This window comes from Leucopleurus acutus (genome assembly GCF_964270905.1).
Source record: "Leucopleurus acutus genome assembly, chromosome: 2".
Classification (NCBI taxonomy): domain Eukaryota; kingdom Metazoa; phylum Chordata; class Mammalia; order Artiodactyla; family Delphinidae; genus Leucopleurus; species Leucopleurus acutus.
This window is the reverse complement of record NC_139143.1, coordinates 48962451-48984533: the sequence shown is the minus strand read 5'-3', so window position 1 is coordinate 48984533 and position 22083 is coordinate 48962451. Positions and strand designations below refer to the sequence as shown.

Here is a 22083-nt window from a genome sequence, read left to right as displayed (position 1 = left end):
CTCAGGGGAAAAAAATTAGAACACAGAGTTGCTATAATGTATTATCCAAATTTTTCAGTGTTCAACAACAAAATTATGAGACATACAAAGAAAGAGTAAAGTGTGATGATGAATGGATACACAGAATGTGGTATATTCATATCCACTTAATGGAATATTATTCAGCCATCCAAAGGACTTAAGTACTGATACATGCTACAACACAGATGAACCTTGAAAACATTAAGCTATGTGAAACAAGTCAGATGCAAAAGGCCACATACTGTATGATTCCATTCATGTCCAGAATAGGCAAATCCATCAAAACAGAAAGTAAATTAGTGTTTGCTAGGGGTTGGGGCAAGTGGGGTAGGAGGGGTGAATGCTAACGGGTATAACGTTTCTTTTGGGGTGATAAAAATGTTCTGAAATTAGATAGTAATAATGATTTCATGACCTTGTGAACAAACTAAAAAACACTGAACTGTATGCCTTAATTGGTGCATTTTATGTAACGTGAATTAATCTCAATTTTAAGAAAAAAAGAACCAGATGAAAATGCTAGAGTTGAAAAGTATAGTAACAAAATTTTAAATTCACTAGAGAAGTTCAACAATACATTTGAGAAAGAAGAATAACCAATGAACTTGAAGATCAACAGAAACTATCCAATATGAACATCATAAGAAAAAAACTGAATAATAACAGAGAACCAGGGAGAGCTGTGGGATAATATCAAGCATACCAACTTACATGTAATAGGAGTACCACACATGAGAGAGGAAAAAGGGCTGAAAAAGAATATTTGAAGAGGTGAGGGCATAAAACTTCCAAAATTTGACAAAAATATTAATCTACAAACACAAGAAGATAAATTAAACCCAAAATAAAATAAACAGAAACAGATCAACAGCTAGTCACTGTTGAAAGATAAAGGCTAAATTCAGAAAGAAGCAACAGAAAAAGACTTATACACTGGAACTACAGTATAATTAACAGCTGACTTCACATAAAAAAACAATAAAGGGAGCTTCCCTGGTGGCACAGTGGTTGAGAGTCCGCCTGTCGATGCAGGGAACACGGGTTCGTGTCCCGGTCCGGGAAGATCCCATATGCCGCAGAGCGGCTGGGCCCGTGAGCCATGGTCGCTGAGCCTGCATGTCCGGAGCCTGTGCTCCGCAACGGGAGAGGCCACAACAGTGAGAGGCCCGCATACCACACACAAAAAAAAAAAACAATAAAGGACAAAAGACAGAGGAATGATAAATTCAAACTGTTAAAAAGAACTGTCAATCAATAATTCTATACATCCAGCAAACTATTCTTTTAAAATGATGAGTAAATAAAAGCATTTCCAGACAAGGACTGGGAGACTCTATTGCTAGCAAACCTGCCTTGCACAAAAAAAGAAACTACAATCCTTCAAGATGAAAGGAAATGACAACATATGGTAATTCAAATCTACCTGAACAAATAACACCTAAAAAAGGAAATATGAGGGTAAATAAAAAGACTACATAAACATATGTTCTTCTCTCTTCCTCCCTTAACTCTTAGAAAAGGCATCATAACACTGTATTGTTCAGTTTACATTTGAGGTATACGATAATATAACAAAAAAGGAGGAGTAAATAGAGCTCTATGGAGCGAACTTTCTATATTTTACTGGAATTATGTTAGTATTCTTCTCAAGTAAATTGTCATAAGTTAAAGTGCATATTTTAATCCCTAGAGCAAACAGTAAGAATATAACTTTTTAAAACACACACCTAAAAAAAAAGAGTTTAAGTGGTATAATAAACAATACCTATTTAATACAAAAGGTGGTATAAAGTAGAAAAACAAAAGAACAAAAAATATGAGACATATAACAAATAGCAAAATGGCAGGCAAAAGTTCAATCTTATCAATAACTAAATATAAAAGGACTAAATACCACAATCAACAACAGCAATTTGCCTACTGAATAAAAAAAACTATATATAGTTTTTTTAAACTATATATAGTGCACGTAAGAGTACCCTTTAGATTCAATAATACAAACAGACTGAAAGCAAAAGAATAAAAGAAAAGTACCATGCAACTGTAAGAAACCTAGAGTGCCTATATTAAAATCACACAAAACAGACTTTAAGACAATAAATATTACTAGAAAGAGGGGCATTTCATAAGGTTGAGAAAATCAATTCATCAGGAAGATATAACCATTCTATGCCAAAAAAGCCCCAAAATAAAGTAAAAATTAACATAACTGAAAAGAAAAATAGAAAATTCAACAATAATTAGAGACTTCAATACTTCAATCTCAATAATTGCTAGAACAACTAGACAGAAAATAAGCAAGGATAAAGACGACAACACTATCAAGTAACTTGAATTAACAGATATTTACATAAAACTCCACCTGACAACAAAATATATGCTCCTTTCAATGTTGCTAGGAAATAAATCAGGTCTCAGTAAATTTTAAAGGGATGAAATCATACAATGTATATTTTATTTTTTTTTTCTTTTTATAAATTTATTTATTTATTTTTGGCTGTGTTGAGTCTTCACTGTTACGCGTGGGCTTTCTCTAGTTGTGGCGAGTGGGGGCTACTCTTCGTTGCGGTGCACATACTTCTCATTGCGGTGGCTTCTCTTGGGGTGGAGCACGGGCTCTAGGCACACGGGCTTCAGTAGTTGTGGCATGTGGGCTCAGTAGTTGTGGCTCGCGGTCTCTAGAGCGCAGGCTCAGTAGTTGTGGCACACGGGCTTGGTTGCTCCGTGGCATGTGGGATCTTCCCAGACCAGAGCTCGAACCCGTGTCCCTTGCATTGCAGGCAGATTCTTAACCACTGAGCTACCAGGGAAGTCCACAATGTATATTTTCTGACCACAACCACAAGAAAACAAAATTAGAAATCAACAACAGATGAAACTTTAAGAAATGCACAAATATTTGGAAATTAAAGAACATGTTTCCAAATAACCAATGGGTCAACAGAAAAATCATAAAAGTAATCAGAAAATACTTTGAACTGAATAAAAGTGAAAATAAAACAAAAATTTATGGGATGAGGCTCAAACAATGCTAAGAAGAAAATTTACAGCTGTAAATGCCTGTTAGACAAGAAGAACCATCTCAAATCAATAACTTAAGCTTCAGATTTAAGGAATTAAAGAATTAGATAAAGAGCAAAATAAACCCAAAGCATGCAAAAGGAAGGAAACAGAGTTTAGAACAGAAATCAGTGAAATGAAATAGAAAAATAGAGAAAAAAATCAATGAAACCAAGTTAATCCTTTGTAAAGATCAACAAAAATATCAAACTTTTAGCTAGACAGGTCAAGAAAAAATAGATAAGACACAAATTACCAAAATCATGAATGAAAGAGGGGACATCACTACCATACCTATAGAAATTTAAAACACTGGAAGGAACACTATGAACAAATTATAGAATTTAGATGAAAACTCCTAGGAAGATACAAGTTAACAAGCTGATTCAAGAAGAAAGAGAAAATTAGAATAGACCTACAACAAGAAAATGAACTGAATTAGAAATTTAAAATCTTCCCACATCAATTCCACTACTAGGTATATAACTAAGAGAAATGAAAAAATATGTCCACACAAAAACTTATATGCCAGTATTCATAACAGCATCATTCATAATAGTCAAAAGGAGAAGACAATCTATATGTACAACAACTGATGAATGGATAAACTAAATTTGGTATATCCATGGATCCATACAAAGGAATATTATAAGAAGTATAAAAAAAGGAATGAAGTATGGATACTGGCTATAACATGAATAAACCTTTAAAGTATAATGCTAAATGAAAAAATACAATTCCATTCATAATAGCAACAAAAGAATAAAATATTTAGTAATAAATTTAACAAAAGAAATGCCAGACTTATACCTGAAAATGGCAAAACATTGCTGAGACAAATTAAAGAACACAAATAAATGGTGAGTTATTTCATGTTCATAGATTAGAAGACAATATTGTTAAGATAACAATCCTCCCCAAACTGAACTACAGATTTAATAAAATTCCAATCAAGATTTCATCGGAATTTTCTGTTGATATGGACAAGCTGATACTAAAACATTTTATGAAAATTCAAAGGAATCAAAATTGCCATAACATCTTTGAAAAATACAAATAAAGTGGGAAAACTTACACTTTCTGATTTCAAAACATATTATAAAGCTACAGTAATCAAGAGAGTACGTACTGGTAAAAGAACAGACACATAGATCAACAGAAGATGTCAAAAGTCCAGAAATAAAGCGTTACGTGTACAGTCAATTCTTTCTCAGCAACAGTGCCAACATACTTCAATAGGGAAAGGACAGTCTTTTCAACAAACAGTGCTGAGACTATTTGATATTCAAGTGCCAAAAGATTAATTTAGACTGTTACTTCACAGTATACACAAAAATTAACTGAAAATGGATCACAGACTTCCAGAAAGGAATGTAGGAGAAAATTCTCTTGACTTTGGTTTAATCAAAGAGGTCTTAGATATGACAACAAAAGCATGATTCAGAAAAGAAAAAAAATGGTAAATTATACTTCATCAAAACTAAAAACTTTTGCACATCAAATGACACCATTAAGAAAATGAAAAGACAAGCCATACACTCGGAGAAAATATTTGCAAATCACGTATCTAATAAAGAACATGTATCCAGATTACATTTGGAACTCTGCCTGCCAATGCAGGGGACACGGGTTTGATTCCTGCTCCGGGAAGATCCCACATGCCACGGAGCAACTAAGCCTGGGTGCCACAACTACTGAAGCCTGCGGGCCCTAGAGCCCACGCATCACAACGAAGAGTAGCCCCCGCTCGCCGCAACTAGAGAAAGCCTGCACCTAGCAACGGAGACCCAACACAGCCAAAAGTAAATTAAAGGAAAAAAAAAATCACACAATACCAAGTGTTGGTGAGGTTACGAAACTGAAATTAATACTACAGTGAGACACCATTATACACATAGTTATATTTTTTAAAGCACACGATACCAAGTGCTGGTGAGGTTGTAAAAGAACCAGAGCCTTCATACATTGCTGGGGAATCGTGAAGTCACTTTGGAAAACAGTTTGGCAGTTTCTTAAAAACATAAACTTACCATAAGACTCAGCAATTCCACTCCTCAATATCTATCTGATATATGTTTTCTATATGAAATGAAATTAGAACATTTTCTCACACCACATACAGAAATAAACTCAAAATGGATTAAAGACTTAAATGTTAGACTGGAAACTATAAAACTCCTAGAAGAATACACAGGTGGAACATTCTTTGACATAAATCATAGCAATATTTTTTTGGATCCATTTCCAAAGGCAAAGGAAACAAAAGCAAAAATAAACAAACGGAACCTAATTAAACTAAAAAGCTTTTGAATAGCAAAGCAAACCATCAACAAAATGAGAAGACAACCTACTGACTGGGAGAAAACACTTGCAAATGATATGACCAATAAGGGGTTAATATCCAAAATACAAAAATACATAAAGAGCTCATACAACTCAACATCAAAAGAACAGTCAACCCAATTAAAAAGTGGGCAGAAGACCTGAATAGACATTTTTCCAAAGACATACAGATGGCCAACAGGCACATGAAAAGATGCTTAACATCATTAATCACGAGAGAAATGCAAATCAAAACCACAATGAGACATCACCTCACCCTGTCAGAATGGCTATCATCAATAAGAACATAAATAATAAATGTTAGTTAGCAAGGATGTGGAAAAAAGGGAACCCTGTGCACTGCTGATGGGAATGTAAATTGGTGTTGCAACTGAAGAAAACAGTGTGGAGGTTTCTCGAAAAACTAAAAACAGAACTACCATATGACCCAGCAGTTCTAATACATCCAAAAAAAACAAAAACATAATTCAAAAAGATATATGATTTATGTCATAGAGTGTTCTGCCTATGTTTTCCTCTAAGAGTTTTATAGTGTCTGGCCTTACATTTAGGTCTTTAATCCATTTTGAGTTTATTTTTGTGTATGGTGTTAGGGAGTGTTCTAATTTCATTCTTTTCCATGTAGCTATCCAGTTTTCCCAGCACCACTTATTGAAGAGGCTGTCTTTTCTCCATTGTATACTCTTGCTTCCTTTATCAAAGATAAGGTGACCATATGTGTGTGGGTTTATCTCTGGGCTTTCTATCCTGTTCCATTGATCTATATTTCTGTTTTTGTGCCGGTACCATACTGTCTTGATCTATAGTGAGGTGGATGGACCTAGAGTCTGTCATACAGAGTGAAGTAAGTCAGAAAGAGAACAAATACCATATGCTAACACACATATATATATGCAATCTAAAAAAAAATGGTTCTGATGAACCTAGGGGCAGGACAGGAATAAAGACACAGACATAGAGAACAGACTTGAGGACACAGGGAGGGGGAAGGGGAAGCTGGGATGAAGTGAGAGAGTGGCATGGACATATACACACTACCAAATGTAATATAGATAGCTAGTGGGAAGCAGCTGCACAGCACAGGGAGATCAGCTCGGTGCTTTGTGACCATCTAGAGGGGTGGGATAGGGAGGGTGGGAGGGAGACGCAAGAGGGAGGGGATATGGGGGTACAAGTATGCATATAGCTGATTCACTTTGTTGTACAGCAGAAACTAACACAACACTGTAAAGCAATTATACTCCAACAAAGATGTTTAAAAAAAAAGATATATGCACCCCAATGTTCAGAGTAGCATTATTTACAATGGGCAAGATATAGAAGCAACCTAAGTGTTCATCAACAGATGAACAGATAAAGAAGATGTGGTGTACATATACAATAGAATACTACTCAGCCATAAAAAAGGACGTAATTTTGCCATTTGCAACAGCATGGATGGACTCGGAGGGTGTTATGTTTAGTGAAATAACTCAGAAAGAGAAAGACAAATACAGAATGATATCATTTATATGTGAAATCTAAAAAATAAAACAAACTGATGAATATAACAAAAAAGAAACAGACTCAGATAGAGAGAAACAGTGATTATGATTGGGGAGAGGAAAAGGGGGAGGAGCAAAATAGGAGTAGGGGACTCAGAGGTACAAACTACTATGTATAAAATAAATAAGCTACCAGGATATACTGTACAACACAGGGAATGTAGCCAATATTTTATAATGATTATAAATGGAGTAAAACCTTTAAAAATTGTGAATCACTATGTTGTACACCTGAAACTTATATAATGTTGTAAATCAACTATACCTGAATTTAAAAATATATATATATGTGGAAAAAGAAACTTTGTTGTATGAGACAAATAAACCCTTTTCTTGTTTAAGATAATATGGTGAGTTTTGCTGTTGTTATTGTTTACCTGCAGCTAAATAACCTTCAAAGACCATATTTACTGATCTCTATGTAAAGAAACTAAGCATCACTGTTGTGATATTACCAAATCAGTATCTCTCTCCTGCCAAGCACACTGCTTAAGATATTTCCAAATATTTTCCAAGGCTAGCTTGACTTCTCTTAAACTGCCCGATTTTTTCTTCCTTTCCTTTTGTTTCTCATTCCACAAAGCCTAAAAATAAGTGTCTTCCAGCAACAGTTACAATTAGGAATTCCCAGATCCAAAAGAAATAGAATGAGCAGCTAGCTTTCATTTAAATTGTTCAGTCTATGATCTGACCTCTATATCCCTTTTTTAGCCCTTGGCATGTGTTAATTTCCAAGACTGCCTTTCACAATTTCTATAGAGCAATATTCTTCTTGCTTACTAATGCTGCCATGGGATTTCCCTGGTGGCACAGTGGTTAAAAACCCACCTGCCAACGCAGGGACACAGGTTCGAGCCCTGGTCTGGGAAGATCCCACATGCCACAGAGCAACTAAGCCTGTGCACCACAACTACTGAGCCTGCGCACTAGAGCCCGGGAGCCACAACTACTGAGCCCGCCTGCTACAACTACTGAAGTCTGCGCGCCTAAAGCCCGTGCTCCACAGCAAGAGAAGCCACCACGATGAGAAGCCCGCACACCACAATGAAGAGTAGCCCCCGCTCGCCACAACTAGAGAAAGCCCACGTGCAGCAACGAAGACCCAACGCAGCCAAAAAAATTAATTAAAAAAATAATAATAAATAATGCTGCCTTTTTCTAAAAGCATAGATTCGCTGCCACATAGAAACAGCTGTATTTAGTAAAGAGCTAAATACTGTATCAATTTGACTTGGCCTTTTATCCTAAATATCTGCATTAGGTCATGAGCAGAAGCCAAATTTATCATCTCAGCCACGTTTGCAGAGTAATGAAAAATTAAGCAATTAAGTCAATCAGCAAGAATCTTATTGTTACTACAAACTTTTCTACTACTCTTTCTAAGTCGTAAGTTTATAATATCTTTCAAAAGATCAACTTCCTTCAGTAAACTAAAATAGGTCATAAAAAATAAATTCCTTTTGTAGATCCTTTGCTATATCCTTTTGTAAGATCCTCATATACCTTGCTGCCTATATGGTTTAAGAAATGACATATATACAATTGAGTAGATTTTTAGTTAAAGAAGGGAAAAAATAATTATGGCACAATCATCTAGCTTTTTCCTAGAGAGCTAAATGAAATAGGAAAACACATTAATATTATAAATAAAGACATTGATATTAACCGACAACTAGCACAGGTTCAATACAAAATAAGCTAGAAAATTATTATTTAAAATGATAATGAACGCAGAATGAAGGCATTACATGTCAAGAAACTTAAAACACTACTATCCAAACATCTGTGGTAATACAACTTGTACTAGTCTACCTCTTTAAGTTGTACGGTGACTATTTTTGTTCTATCTTTACATAGCTTAGTCTAATTAGAACAAATTTAATATAGACTAACAGAAAAGAAGCCTACTACTGAAAGACACCTCAAAAAGTGAAGATAACTACTGGAGTTTCATCATATTTAAACATTTTAATGTGTTTCAATTATGATAGAGTAAATTACATAATCTCTAAACCCTCAGCATCAATTTTTTTTTAATCTGTGAATCGAAAATTATATACAGTTCTACATGAGAAACAGAAGACATGCCATGACATTGTTATTTAGCTATTAACTTCTACTTATTTTAGTGAATTATGAAATTCAAAAGTAAATGACATTTTGTTTTAAAAACAACTTGAATCTTGCTTTACTACAAATTAGAAAACAAAGACATTTAATAAAATACAAAATATTCCAGAAAGAACACCAAACCTTGAAAAAATCTTCAAGCTGTTTACTGTTATAAAGAGCAGGAATATTGGCAGAGAACTGTAGCAGATCTTCAGCACACTGTCTCCTCTCTTCAATAACAGTTTCATCAAATCGTCCTAGAATTAAATAAGAATCAACACTTAAGGAAAGAAAGATCAAACACTGATTTATGTTAGTTTATGTTCACAATTTAGAAAGCAGCAGCAGGCCTATCATTGCCTATTTGCTCTGCTTATCAGGCAACCTTCTGAAGTCAAATCTAGTCTCTACAATTGGAATCAGTAGTGCTCCCACCAGAAAAGAAAATAATGTTTCTGATAAAACAAGAGGCAGAGGTGTCAACTAGTAAATAAATAATGCAGTGATAATCTAAAGCCTGTCAATATAAAAAAACTTACCATTTAAGAAGCTGGTAATTTGAAACTAAAGTTGAAAGCAGAATTCATAAAGAACTCAAATGCTTTTCTATAGTAATTTAATACTGTAATTACTCATATAATTTTCCCTTTCCCACTCTTTTTTGATTTATAAACGGAGCTGAAGAGAGAAAATTCCGAGAACATCTGTATGTCAGTGGGGTCAAAAACCTCAGCTTGAAGCAAAAAGCTTTCAAGTCAAATTCCATGTGTGATGCTGTCAGTGTACATGAAAGCACACTTGTGAGAAAAAAAAGAACACACACAGCACAGTGAGCTCTGGTTTGCAAGGTGATCGAAAGGTGGTTTTCAAAGAATTTTTTTTAATGATATATACAGTTTGAATGCTGATAAGACATTTTCAAATATGACCATTTTGTACTACTCTCAGATAAGACTACTGGTTGGCATTTGTCACATGCCATGTATCATACTGATTGCAATTTAGGTTCAAAAAAATACAAAATCAAAAGAGTAACACATCCCGTACTTAAGTGGCTTTGCAAAATGTTAATAGAAAACTGAGGTATAAAGAGATTCCTAGTTATAGGCACCACAACTTATTGGAAATAAGTCAACTTCTTTGCAGTTATCACTACAAAGAAGCAAATGAAAGAAAGGGAGGAAAAAAAGAAACAGATGGATTAAAACAGAGCCCTCACTTGCTTTAGTCAAAGCATTAAACTACATCTGAGAGTACAAAGAGAAAAGAGGGTACTTTTGCAGTGCCACACTTCCTGCAGTAGCTCAACAAGTATTTAATATAACTATAAAGTAAGGAAATTTATTTTTTACTAACTTTTTAAAATATCACCTCTATTTTCCACCCACTCAGAAACACAATTAATGATTAAATTTTGGTGTGCTAACTAAATTTGTGCCAACTCTCTACTCTCCCTTGTTTATGGGGAAATCTGTTTCAAAATGCTCAACTATATTGTAAAAACACATAATTACAAAAAAGATGTTCTAAACTAGTAAATGTCACATCTAATCCAACATACTTTAATTTAAAACCAGCCCTTATGTGTAAGATTATACTATATCCCAGTTAAAAAACTGGACATAATAAGTAGAGTTTGTGGCAAATAACAGATTGAGGTTCAAGCATTTTGATTTTAATCATGATATCACCTTAAAATGGTTAACAATGTTTTATAGAAAGTGAACAGGTTTTTTCTATGGAATGTAAATAAGCAAGGTACCATGATCACATTAAAAATGTTTGTCAACCTAAAGATAAAACAGAGAGAGAGAGATTCCTAGTTATACTACCCATGGCAAGAATTTGAAACTGAACCACTAAATACCTCAGCTCAATGTGTCTCATGCTTATGGTGAAATGTCTACTTCATGGTAACTAAAAGAAATGGTTTTAGAGTTAGACCTGGGTTCAAACTACTTGCTCTATCATTCACTAGCTATAAAATCTTAGGCAGATTATTTCCTAATTTACAAAATGGAGAAAATGAGCAATGTACTTAAAATGAGCAGTTCCATACCAGGCACATAGTAAGCACTTAATAAACCAATCATGGTGTCTTTAAATCTTCAAATACCATCATAGTGTCTGGCATATAGAACATGCTAATATATTTTTGTTGACTGTATGAGTGAATAATAAAAGCATAGAAATACTTTCTAACACAGAGAACTATCTTACAGTGGAACATTCTATCCTAGAAGATAGTCATCTTTCACTGATAAGAAATTTTAGGGACTTCCCTGGTGGTCCAGTGGTAAAGAATCCGCCTTCCAATCAATCCCGGGTCGGGGAACTAAGATCCCACGTGCTGCAGAGAAACTAAGCCGTGCACCACAACTATTGAGCATGCATGCCACAACTAGAGAGCATGCGTGCCACAAACTACAGAGCACATGCGCTCTGGAACACGCATGCCACAACTACAGAGCCCACGCACTCTGGAGCCTGCGCGCCACAACCAGAGAAGAGAAAACCTGCACACCACAACTAAAGAGAAGACTGCGTGCCGCAACGAAGATCCCACGTGCCGCCAGACCCAACACAGCCAAAAAAAGAAAGAAAGAAAAAGAAATTTTAACAGTGGGTCCATAAACAACTCCCTATGCTTAATGGATGGGTTACAACAATCCTACAAAACTCCACACATATGTCCACAGATACATTTTTCTAGGGAAAAGATTTGTAACTTGTATCAGCATCCTCAAAGAGCCCAGGCCCAGTAAAGGTTAGCAGGCAAGTGGCAATCAATTAGAGGATTCCTAACATTCAGTATGCTACTTCATTTACTTTGGGATAGCCAGCTGCTATCCCCATATCTGTTCTCGCCTTCTTTCTAAGTAAAATAATCCCCAATTTCTAACTAGGTACATGGCGGCCCAGGGAAAAAAAAAACAAAACTATAATTTCCATCTTGCCTTGCAGTTACATGTGGACACGGACTAAATTCTGGCCAATAACATAGATTATTTTGCAGATTACCAGAAATCTCTTTAAGAGACAACTGATATACACCCTCACCTCCCCACCTCCCGCTTTTTCTTCTATCTCCTTTTCCCTTTCCAAGAAGGACTATGATGTGGGAGGTTAAAAATGACATAGCAACAAGGCAGGAGCTTGGATTCCTGATTACTTTGGAGCTGCCCTGCCTCCTATGCTGCCCTGCATAGCCTACCTCCAGAGCGTATGCCATGAGAAAAAAATTGACGTCTATCTGGTTTTAAGTTTTGTCACAAGTAACCAAACCTAATATAATCCATTATGCTAAATCTACTTTCCTATTAGTTCCCAGTTCATACGCAACAATTACATTAAATTAAATTCTTCCAATGACAAAAAACACATCTAAAATGACGCTGCTAGCATTCCGATCAATAATATTATCTGGAAACAAATTTCTAAGAGCCCTAACATGTAGAGCAAATTCTGTGGCCTGAAAACAATCTAAGATATTCAATCTTGGGAAAAAAACCGCAGGCCAAACAGGTTAAAATGACAGCTAAATGTCCATTATTCCTTGTTTTGCCTAAATAATAAATTAAGTATGTATCAGTGCTTATGATTATTGTCCAACATATTTATCCTGTAAACAAAAAAGTAAACTGCAGTACCTGTAAATTAGTATTTATGTGAGCATCTGCAATCTCAGAACAGAAATCCAGAAAATGCACATATTATATTATGCTTCAACCCACAAGACCACCTGATATTATCTTTAAATGAACTAACAACTTGTTGAAAAATTTTAATGAAAAACTTCCTAATATTTGATGACATCCTAAAAAAGTCTCATTTACTGGCTGAAACAAATACATAAAAAATTAGCTGCTTTAATCCTAGTGTGATCAATGACTCATCCCATCTCCCTATTAAACTAGATTTAAATGCTTAAGCAACAAGCATATCACTTCTAAATAGAATAAACATGTCAAAAGTGTGTCTTTGTTATATTTCTATTGATCTATGCATTTCTATTCCACTAAACTTGGACAAGCAGAGATGAATTAGAACATTTTTCAGAATGGAATAAAACCAAAATTAAAGGCTAATGCATTAAAAGGTTCAATTACACTGAATCCTATCATCAGAACTAATATGATGAAAGAACATGCTCACTTCTTTGTTCCTAAGATATTTCAAAATAACAACAACAAAAAACAGTATTGGCAGCACGAAGATAAGCAGATGAATTTTAATGCAGTAACTACTGGCCCTAATATATGTTACAAAGCCACCTAATTTGAAAATTAGATTAAGAGTTAGCAAGATTCTAATGGTAGACAACACACTAATGGCTATTCCCAAATTGTTAATCTTTTAATATCATCAACCTCCCTTAAAAGGCAACAACAAAGAGAAATTAATAAACAGGTGCTTCTCTTAACAGTGCTTTAAATTTCCATTCACAGGAATGGAAATTTTTTTATTTTCCTGTGAACAGAGTAGAAAATTTATATGTAATTGTGATAGAAAATGTAAAACAAATTTTTCCCGAGGTTTATTATACAATATTACATATTACATACTATATTATTTGTGTGTGAGTATGTACATATTATCTTTAAGCCACTCCACCACCTCCATATTACTGAACAGTGGTCTGCTATTAAAAGCTGCAAAAGGAAAATTAAACCAAAACCTTCTAACAAAGCTGGTAAAGCATCGGAAATAAAGTCTCTCTCTTTGATTTATAAGCTACCTTTGAGATTTTCTCTATGTTTTTTTAATTACGTAGAACACCTCCTGAAAGCAGCGTTCACAACTTTTTTTAAATGCAAATACCGGTGACCAAAAACTGATTATAAAAAACTAAAAGTTATCCTTGACCAGTAAGAAACTAGCTAGAAAAGCTTGGTGCTAATTCTTAACTGTATTAAAAATTCATTCACAGAGTAAAAAGAAAAAGAGGGAGGCCAACGTTCTCAGGTGTGAATTCCCTCTAGTCAACAGCACCAAGAACATACTTCTAGTTAAACAAGCTGGATTCAAGACTCCGAGAAAGTATACTATGGGGAACCCTGAGGCATTTCACTAAGAGGGTGTTAGAAAGGACTTACAGGATTTGAGCCTGTGTTAGGTGCTTTGGGGAAAGATTCAAAGAAGTGGGGCTTTGTTTGCCCTGGCTTGGATGCTGTCAGGAAGTAGGAGTAATTCTATGATTCTGTTAATTCTATCTAATTCTATGATTCTATGATTTTAATAAATCTTACTATGAGGCAAGAAGAATGAACAGAGGCTAAGGCTGTGATTCATAAGAAAAAAAGCTGTAGTCATCACGATAGCCAGGATGAAGATATGCTTGATCATTTTTGTGATTTGAAAAATGTTTTTGTCTGTGTTCAGACATGATTACAGAGTGGTCTCGTTTTAGTCTTGATCCAAGGACACAGAGTAGCCTTGTCTAATGTTCCTGTTCTGTGAAACTGCTTACGTTCAACAGAAGAACAGCACAGCCAGGCCAACTTTAAGAAACACCAAAGTCAACCAAATAGGTAGTGTCGGGCCAGTTCTTTCTTAGATCTGTCAGGAACTGCTTTGCCTTTCTCACAGGAAATCATAGTGTGAGGAGAGCCATAAAAAAGCAAACAAAAAACAATGATCTAATCATGAGAAAACAATCAGATCAAGATTGTGAAACCTACAAAACAACTGTCTCATACTCTTTAAAAATGTCAATGTCATGAAAGACCAAAAAAAATGCATAAGGAATAGTCTAGATTAAAGAAACAAACCTAGAGGCATAATCCTGGATCCAAAAAAGAAAACAATCTAAAAAAAACATTTTTAGAATAACTGGAAAAATCTGAATATTGACTACATATTTGATAATAGTATTATATCAATGCTAAATTCCTTGAGTACTAAATTCCTTGAATAATATGGTACTGTGACTATAGGGGAAATATGGGAAGTAGGGATGAAATGTCACAATATCTCCAACTTATTCTCAAGTGCTTCAGTAAAAAAATGATACACACACACAGAGATACAGGAAAATGTGGCAAAATGTTCATCAGTGAACTTGGACAAAAGGTATATAAGTGTTCACTACACTGTTCTTTAGGGTCTTTTGGTAAATTTGAAAATTCTACAAGTTAAAAAAAATTGGAGAAAAATAAAATGAGTTAAGTGTCATATTGGTGAGATGTAGAACCACAAGGGGAAAACAACTAACTCAGCCTAAAGGAAACAGAACTTCCTAGAAGATGAGACAGCTAAAAATCTTAAAGTCTAACCAGAACGTTCTCAGTGGAACAGTGCAACACTGAAGAAGGAGACAGAGAAAGTGCAGTATATTAGAAGAAAGGCAGACCGAGCAACAGATGAGCGCTAACAGTAGCTGACGTTGTGTCGAGCACTGAGCTATACACACTACAGATATGATCCTCAGAACAGGAAGCTATAATCCCTAACTCACCAATAACAAAATAGGCTCAGACGTTAATTTGTACAAGATCACACCGTTAAGTAAATAATGGAGAGAAGATTTGGGCCTAAATCTATCTGACTCCAAAAGGCATGTTCTTTTCACTGTAACACTAGAAGAGTAACTACATATCCAATGGTTCTGTAAATTACAATAGGACTCTCTTTTGCAGCTGAGGCTTATGTACTAAAAATGTGAGAATAGCTAAAAGACAGATGATTAACCAACACTTCCCTCCATACAACCACAGCTGCTGCCTGCAAGGTTCACTGCAACTATAAGTATTACAAATGGACTGTACCATTTATTGAAAGAAATAAATTGCCCACTTACTAAGATTAATAAGAAAATTTCACTCTTTAATATATAAGGATGTGGAGAAAAGCTGAAAATAATCCACTAGCAACAGACAATAATAGCTAAGAACCTCAACCAATTCAGAAGCCACTCCCTTTCACCCAGTGACACGCTTATTGTTTAAGAAGCCGGGCTGTACATCTCCCAACATTAAAGTTACAGCTACTTGGGTGCAGTTGAATTCCACAGTACAGAACGTATAAGGCAGAAAGTAAAAATATCCCTACACCCACATCATCACAGGTTATACACATTAGGTATGACTTCACACAAATACGTATGTCTATTTAAACACAGATGGGATCTTACAAAACATACTGCTATGCAACATTTGTTTTCTGTATCTTAAAAATATATATTGGACATCTTTCTATATCAGTCTATCTCAAATAGCTGCAGAATTCTATTTATTGGCTAAATTATGGCACATCCATAGAATCACACAGTGAGAAAATTCAATGTCAGTATTGAAAATGCTTCAAGGAAACCCATGTGTATATACATATATGTGTGTTCATGTATGTGCTGTGTGTTCTCAAAGTTTGGTCCACAGACAGCTGGGGGTCCCCCCGAGGGCCTTTTAAGGGATCAACAAGGTCAAAACCATTTTCATAATAATACCAAGACAGAAGTTGCATTTTTCACCACATTGACATTGGCACTGATAATCTAAAAGCAATGGCAGTAAAACTGCTGACCTCTTGGCATGAATCAAGACAATGACACCAAACTATACTTACTAGTAATCATATTCCTTATTGCCACTCACTCATATTAAATTTTTTTAAATGCCAGTTTCACGTGAGAATGTCCTTGATGAAGCAGTAAAAATTATTAACTTTATTAAACCTCAATCCTTGAGACCATTTCTATTTTTTTTTCCTTTATTTTTGGCTGCATCGGGTCTTAGTTGCAGCTTGCAGGCTCTTTGTTGTGGTGCGCGGGCTTCTCTCTAGTTGTGGCGTGCAGGTTTTCTCTTATGTAGTTGTGACGTGCAGGTTCCAGAGGGCTCTTTAGTCTGTGGCATGTGGGCTCTAGGTGAGACATGAGAGCTCAGTAGTTGTGGCACACGGGCTTAGTTGCCTGTTCCAGTTCCCTGACCAGGGATCGAACCTGTGTCCCCTGCATTGCAAGGTGGATTCTTTACCACTGGACCACCAGGGAAGTCCCTGAGACCATTTCTTTTTAAAAGTCTATGGGTAAAAAAAAACTATAACTACTCAGACTTGGATATTTGACAAATATTCTCTCAAAAATAAACTGAGCCTAACACTTCAAGTAAAACAACCAGTGGCATTGTTTTCAGTGATGAAATTCAAGCTGTCAATTCACTATAAGCTTGACAGCTTCGCAATACTTAAAAAATTTCCTTTAGAGATCTGTGATGATATTAACAATTTTTGATATATAATGAAATGGGTCAACATTTTCAAGATCTGCATAACTCAAGAACCAATCTTTTTCAAATGATCAATGCATGATGTTACAAGCTCATGCATAAGTAAAATATCCATTCAAATCTAAGACAGACCAGATGGTTTTTTTTTTAATTTTTTACCTTTTTTTTTTTTTTTTTTTGCCTGTATTGGGTCTTCGTTGCTGCACATGGGCTTTCTCTAGTTGTGGTGAGTGGGGGCTACTCTTCGTTGAGATGTGCGGGCTTCTCATTGTGGTGGCTTCTCTTGCTGAGAAGCACGGGCTCTAGGAGTGCGGGCTTCAGCAGCTGCAGCACGCAGGCTCCGTAGTTGCGGCACGCAGGTCCTACAGCGCATGGGCTTCAGTAATTGCAGCACGTGGGCTCAACAGTTGGAGAGCACGGGCTCTAGGGCGTGTGGCCTTCAGTAGTTGTGGTGCATGTGCTCAGTAGTTGTGGCTCACAGGCTCTAGAGCACAGACTCAGTAGTTGTGGCCCATGGGCTTAGTTGCTCTGCAGCATGTGGGATCTTCCCGGACCAGGGATCGAACCCATGTCCCTGCATTGGCAGGCAGATTCTTAACCACTGCACCACCAGGGAAGTCCCCAGACTAATGGATTTTAATATAACAAAGTACTAAAGGTTCACTGACAGGGTTTCAGATTCCATAATGCAATTAAACCTTTAAGAAATTACTGCTGTGGGGGGCGGGGTCAAGATGGCAGAGTGGGAGGACGCAGAGTTTGCATCCGCCCACAACTAGGGCACCTAACCAGATGCTGGTGGGGGACCTAAACACCCAAGGGGACAGGAGGAACCCCCAAGTGATAAGGTAGGACGTAGGGGGGAGCAAGGGGGAAGGAGAAGTAGAGGCCGAACGGGAACAGCACCCCTGAGGGGTGGCTGGGGGAGGGAAGGGGTTCCCAAGCCTTCAGAGACCCTTGGGGGTTCAGAGGATCAGAGGGGAAAGCAGCTAGCATTTCCCCTGCCCAATCGGGCCCTGGGAAGCCTGCTGGGGTCCCAGGCCAGGTTCTCTGCCCTCCGAGGCCACTTCTGGCCATGTGGGTCCTGGGGGCGTGGGAGGGACGGTGGGGAAAGAAGAGGAGAGGCGAATGGGGAGGGACCCTCAGGGATCGGAGGATCAGGGAGGTAACACAGCTTGCATTTCCCCCACCTAGGCAGGCCCCGGGAGGCCTGCTGGGCTCCCCAGCCTGGTCCTCTACCTTGCAGGGCACCCTCCAACCGTGTAAGCCGTAGGGGCATGGGAGCAAGGTGGTGGGGGGAAAGCAGAGAGGAAGACAAGGGACCCTCCAGGAATGGAGGATCGGGGAGAACGTGCCTAGCGTTTCCCCTGCCCACTTGGGCCCGGGGAGCCTGCTGGGGTCCCGGGCCTGGTCCTTGATCATCCAAGATCCCCTCCAGCCATGTGGGTCCTAGGGGCATGGCAGGGGGAGGGGGGGAGAAGAGTAGAGGCGAACGGGGAGGGACACTCTGGGATGGGAGGATCAGCGGGGAGAAGCGCGGCTAACATTTCCCCAACCAATCCGACCCTGGGGACCCTGCTGAGGTCCTGGACCTCATCATCCACACTCTGAGGCCAGAGGCACTCCAGGGCCCCTCTGGCTGCACTGAGCCTATGCCCCGCCCCCATCCTCCCAGGGCTGTGGGTCCTAAACCTAGACCCCATCCCCACTTAATCCAAACTGCTGCCTAAGCCGCACCCCCTACAGCCAAGGCCTTTTCTGCTTGTTTTTCTTTTCCCTCTTTCTTGCTACTGTGGATCTGTCTTATCTTGTTATTGTTTCATCTATATTTTTATTTTTTATAACATATCTGTTAGTTTTCTAATCTTATTTTATTTTTTACTCTTTGTTATTGTCTCCTCCCTTTTTTTTTCTTTGCCACCCCGCGTGGCTTGCGGGATCTTGGTTCACGGGCTAGGGGTTGGGCCTGAGCCCCTGTGCTAAGAGCTCTGAGTCCGAACCACTGGACTAACAGAGAACCTCAGACCCCAAGGAATATTAATCAGACTGAGGTCTCCTGGAGGTCCTCATCTCACCACCAACGCCTGGCTCTACCCAACAGCATACAAACTCCAGTGCTGGAAGCCTCAGGCCAAACAACCAGTAAGACAGGAACACAGTTCCACCCATAAAAAAAAAAAAAAAAAAAAAGAGACAACAAAAAACCATGTTACAGATAAAGGAGCAAAGTAAAAACCTACGACCCAATAAATAAAGAGGAAATAAGCAACCTACCTGAAAAAGAATTCAGAGTAATGATAGTACAAATGATCCAAAATCTCAGAAACAGAATGGAGGCACAGATCAAGAAAATACAAGAAATATTTAAGAAAGACCTAGAAGAACTAAAGAACAAACAGAGGTGAACAACACAATAAATGAAATTAAAAATACACTAGCAGGAATCAACAGCAGAATAACTGAGGCAGAAAAATGAATGAGCTGGAAGACAGAATGGTGGAAATAACTGCCGAGGAGCAGAATAAAGACAAAAGAATGAAAAGAATTGAAGACAATCTCAGAGACCTCTGGGACAACACTAAACGCACCAACATTCGAATTATAGGGGTCCCAGAAGAACAGAAAAAGGAAGGGTCTGAGAAAATATTCTAAGAGATTATAGTCAAAAACTTCCCTAATGTGGAAAAGGAAATAGCCACCCAAGTCCAGGAAGCACAAAGAGTCCCATACAGGATAAACCCTAGGAGAAACACACCAACACACATATTAATCAAACTATCAAAAATTAAATTCAAAGAAAAAAAATATTTAAAGCAGCAAGGGAAAAGCAAAAAATAACATACAAGGGAATCCCCATGAGGTTATCAGCTGGTTTTTCAGCAGAAATTCTGCAGGCCAGAAGGGAGTGGCAGGGTATACTTTAAGTAATGAAAGAGGAAAACTTACAACCAAGATTACTCTACCCAGCAAGGATCTCATTCAGATTTGATGGAGAAATTAAAACCTTTACAGACAAGCAAAAGTTAAGAGAATTTGGCACCACCAAACCAGCTTTACAACAAATGCTAGAGGAACTTCTCTAGGTGAAGAAAAAGACCCACAGAAACAAACCTAAAATAATTAAGAAAATGGTAATAGGAACATACATATCGATAAATACCTTAAATGTAAATGGATTAAATGCCCCAACCAAAAGACACAGACTGGCTGAATGGATACAAAAACATGACCTGTATATATATGCTGTCTACAAGAGACCTACTTCAGACCTAGGGACACATACAGACTGAAAGTGAGGTGACGGAAAAAGATATTCCATGCAAATGGAAATCAAAAGAAACCTGGAGTAACAACAGTCATATCAGATAAAATAGACTTTAAAATAAAGACTGTTACAAGTGATAAGGAAAGACACTACATGATGATCAAGGGAGCAATCCAAAAAGAAGATATAACAATTATAAATATTTATACACCCAACATAGGAGCACTTCAATATGTAAGGCAAATGCTAACCATAAAAGGAGAAATCAACAGTAATACAATAATTGTAGGGGATTTTAACACCCCACTTACAGCAACGGACAGATCATCCAAACAGAAAATAAATAAGGAAACACAAGCTTTAAATGACAGAATAGACCAAATAGATTTAATTGATATTTATAGGAGAGTCCATCCGAAAGTGGCAGAATACACTTTCTTCTCAGTGCACACAGAAGGTTCTCCAGGATAGATACATCTTGGGTCACAAATCAAGCCTTGGAAAGCTTAAGAAAACTGAAATCATATCAAGCATCTTTTCCAACAACAAGGCTATGAGATTAGAAATCAATTACAGGAAAACGACTGAAAAAAATCACAAATACATGGAGGCTAAACAGCGTGCTACTAAATAACCAAGAGATCACTGAAGACACCAAAGAGGAAATTAAAAATACCTAGAAACAAATGACAATGAAAACACGACGACCCAAAACCTATGGGACACAGCAAAAGCAGTTCTAAGAGGGAAGTTTCTAGCAATTCAACCTCACCTCAAGAAACAAGAAAAATCTCAAATAAACAATCTAACCTTACACTTAAAGCAACTAGGGAAAGAAGAACAAAGAAAACCCAAAGTCAGTAGAAGGAAAGAATTCATAAATATCAGAGTAGAAATAAATAAAACAGAAACAAAGGAAACAATAGCAAAGATCAATAAAAGTAAAAGTTGGTTCTCTGAGAAGATAAACAAAATTGATAAACCTTTAGCCAGATTCATCAAGAAAAAAGGGAGAGGGTGCAAATCAAAAAAATTAGAAATGAAATAGGAGAAATCACAACTGACACCGCAGAAATACAAAGGATTATAAGAGACTACTACAAACAACTATATGCCATTAAAATGGACAACCTCAAAGAAATGGACAAATTCTTGGAAAGGTACAATTTTCCAAGCATGAACCAGGAAGAAATAGAAAATAAAAACAGACCAATCACAAGCACTGAAGTTGAAACTGATTAAAAATCTTCCAACGAACAAAAGCCCAGGACCAGATGGCTTCACAGGCGAATTCTACCAAACATTTAAAGAAGAGCTAACACCTATCCTTCTTAAACGCTTCAAAAAAATTGCCGAGGAAGGAACAAATTTGTTCTATGAGGCCACCATCACCCTGATACCAAAACCAGAAAAAGATATCACAAAAAAAGAAAATCACAGATCAATATCACTGATGAACACAGACACAAAAATCCTCAACAAAATACTAGCAAACAGAATCCAACAACACTTTAAA

At 37.1% G+C, this 22083-nt stretch overlaps 1 protein-coding gene across 2 annotated transcripts in view; it reads right to left on the bottom strand.

Moving 5' to 3' along the window:
- Positions 1–22083, bottom strand: part of RPS6KC1 (ribosomal protein S6 kinase C1) — a 218935-nt gene that overhangs the window by 143483 nt on the left and 53369 nt on the right. For both annotated transcript variants that reach the window (XM_082832641.1, XM_082832642.1), the window contains one exon: positions 9222–9337. In XM_082832641.1, coding sequence (XP_082688767.1) covers positions 9222–9337 — 116 coding nt within the window. The remainder of the gene's footprint in view (positions 1–9221; positions 9338–22083) is intronic.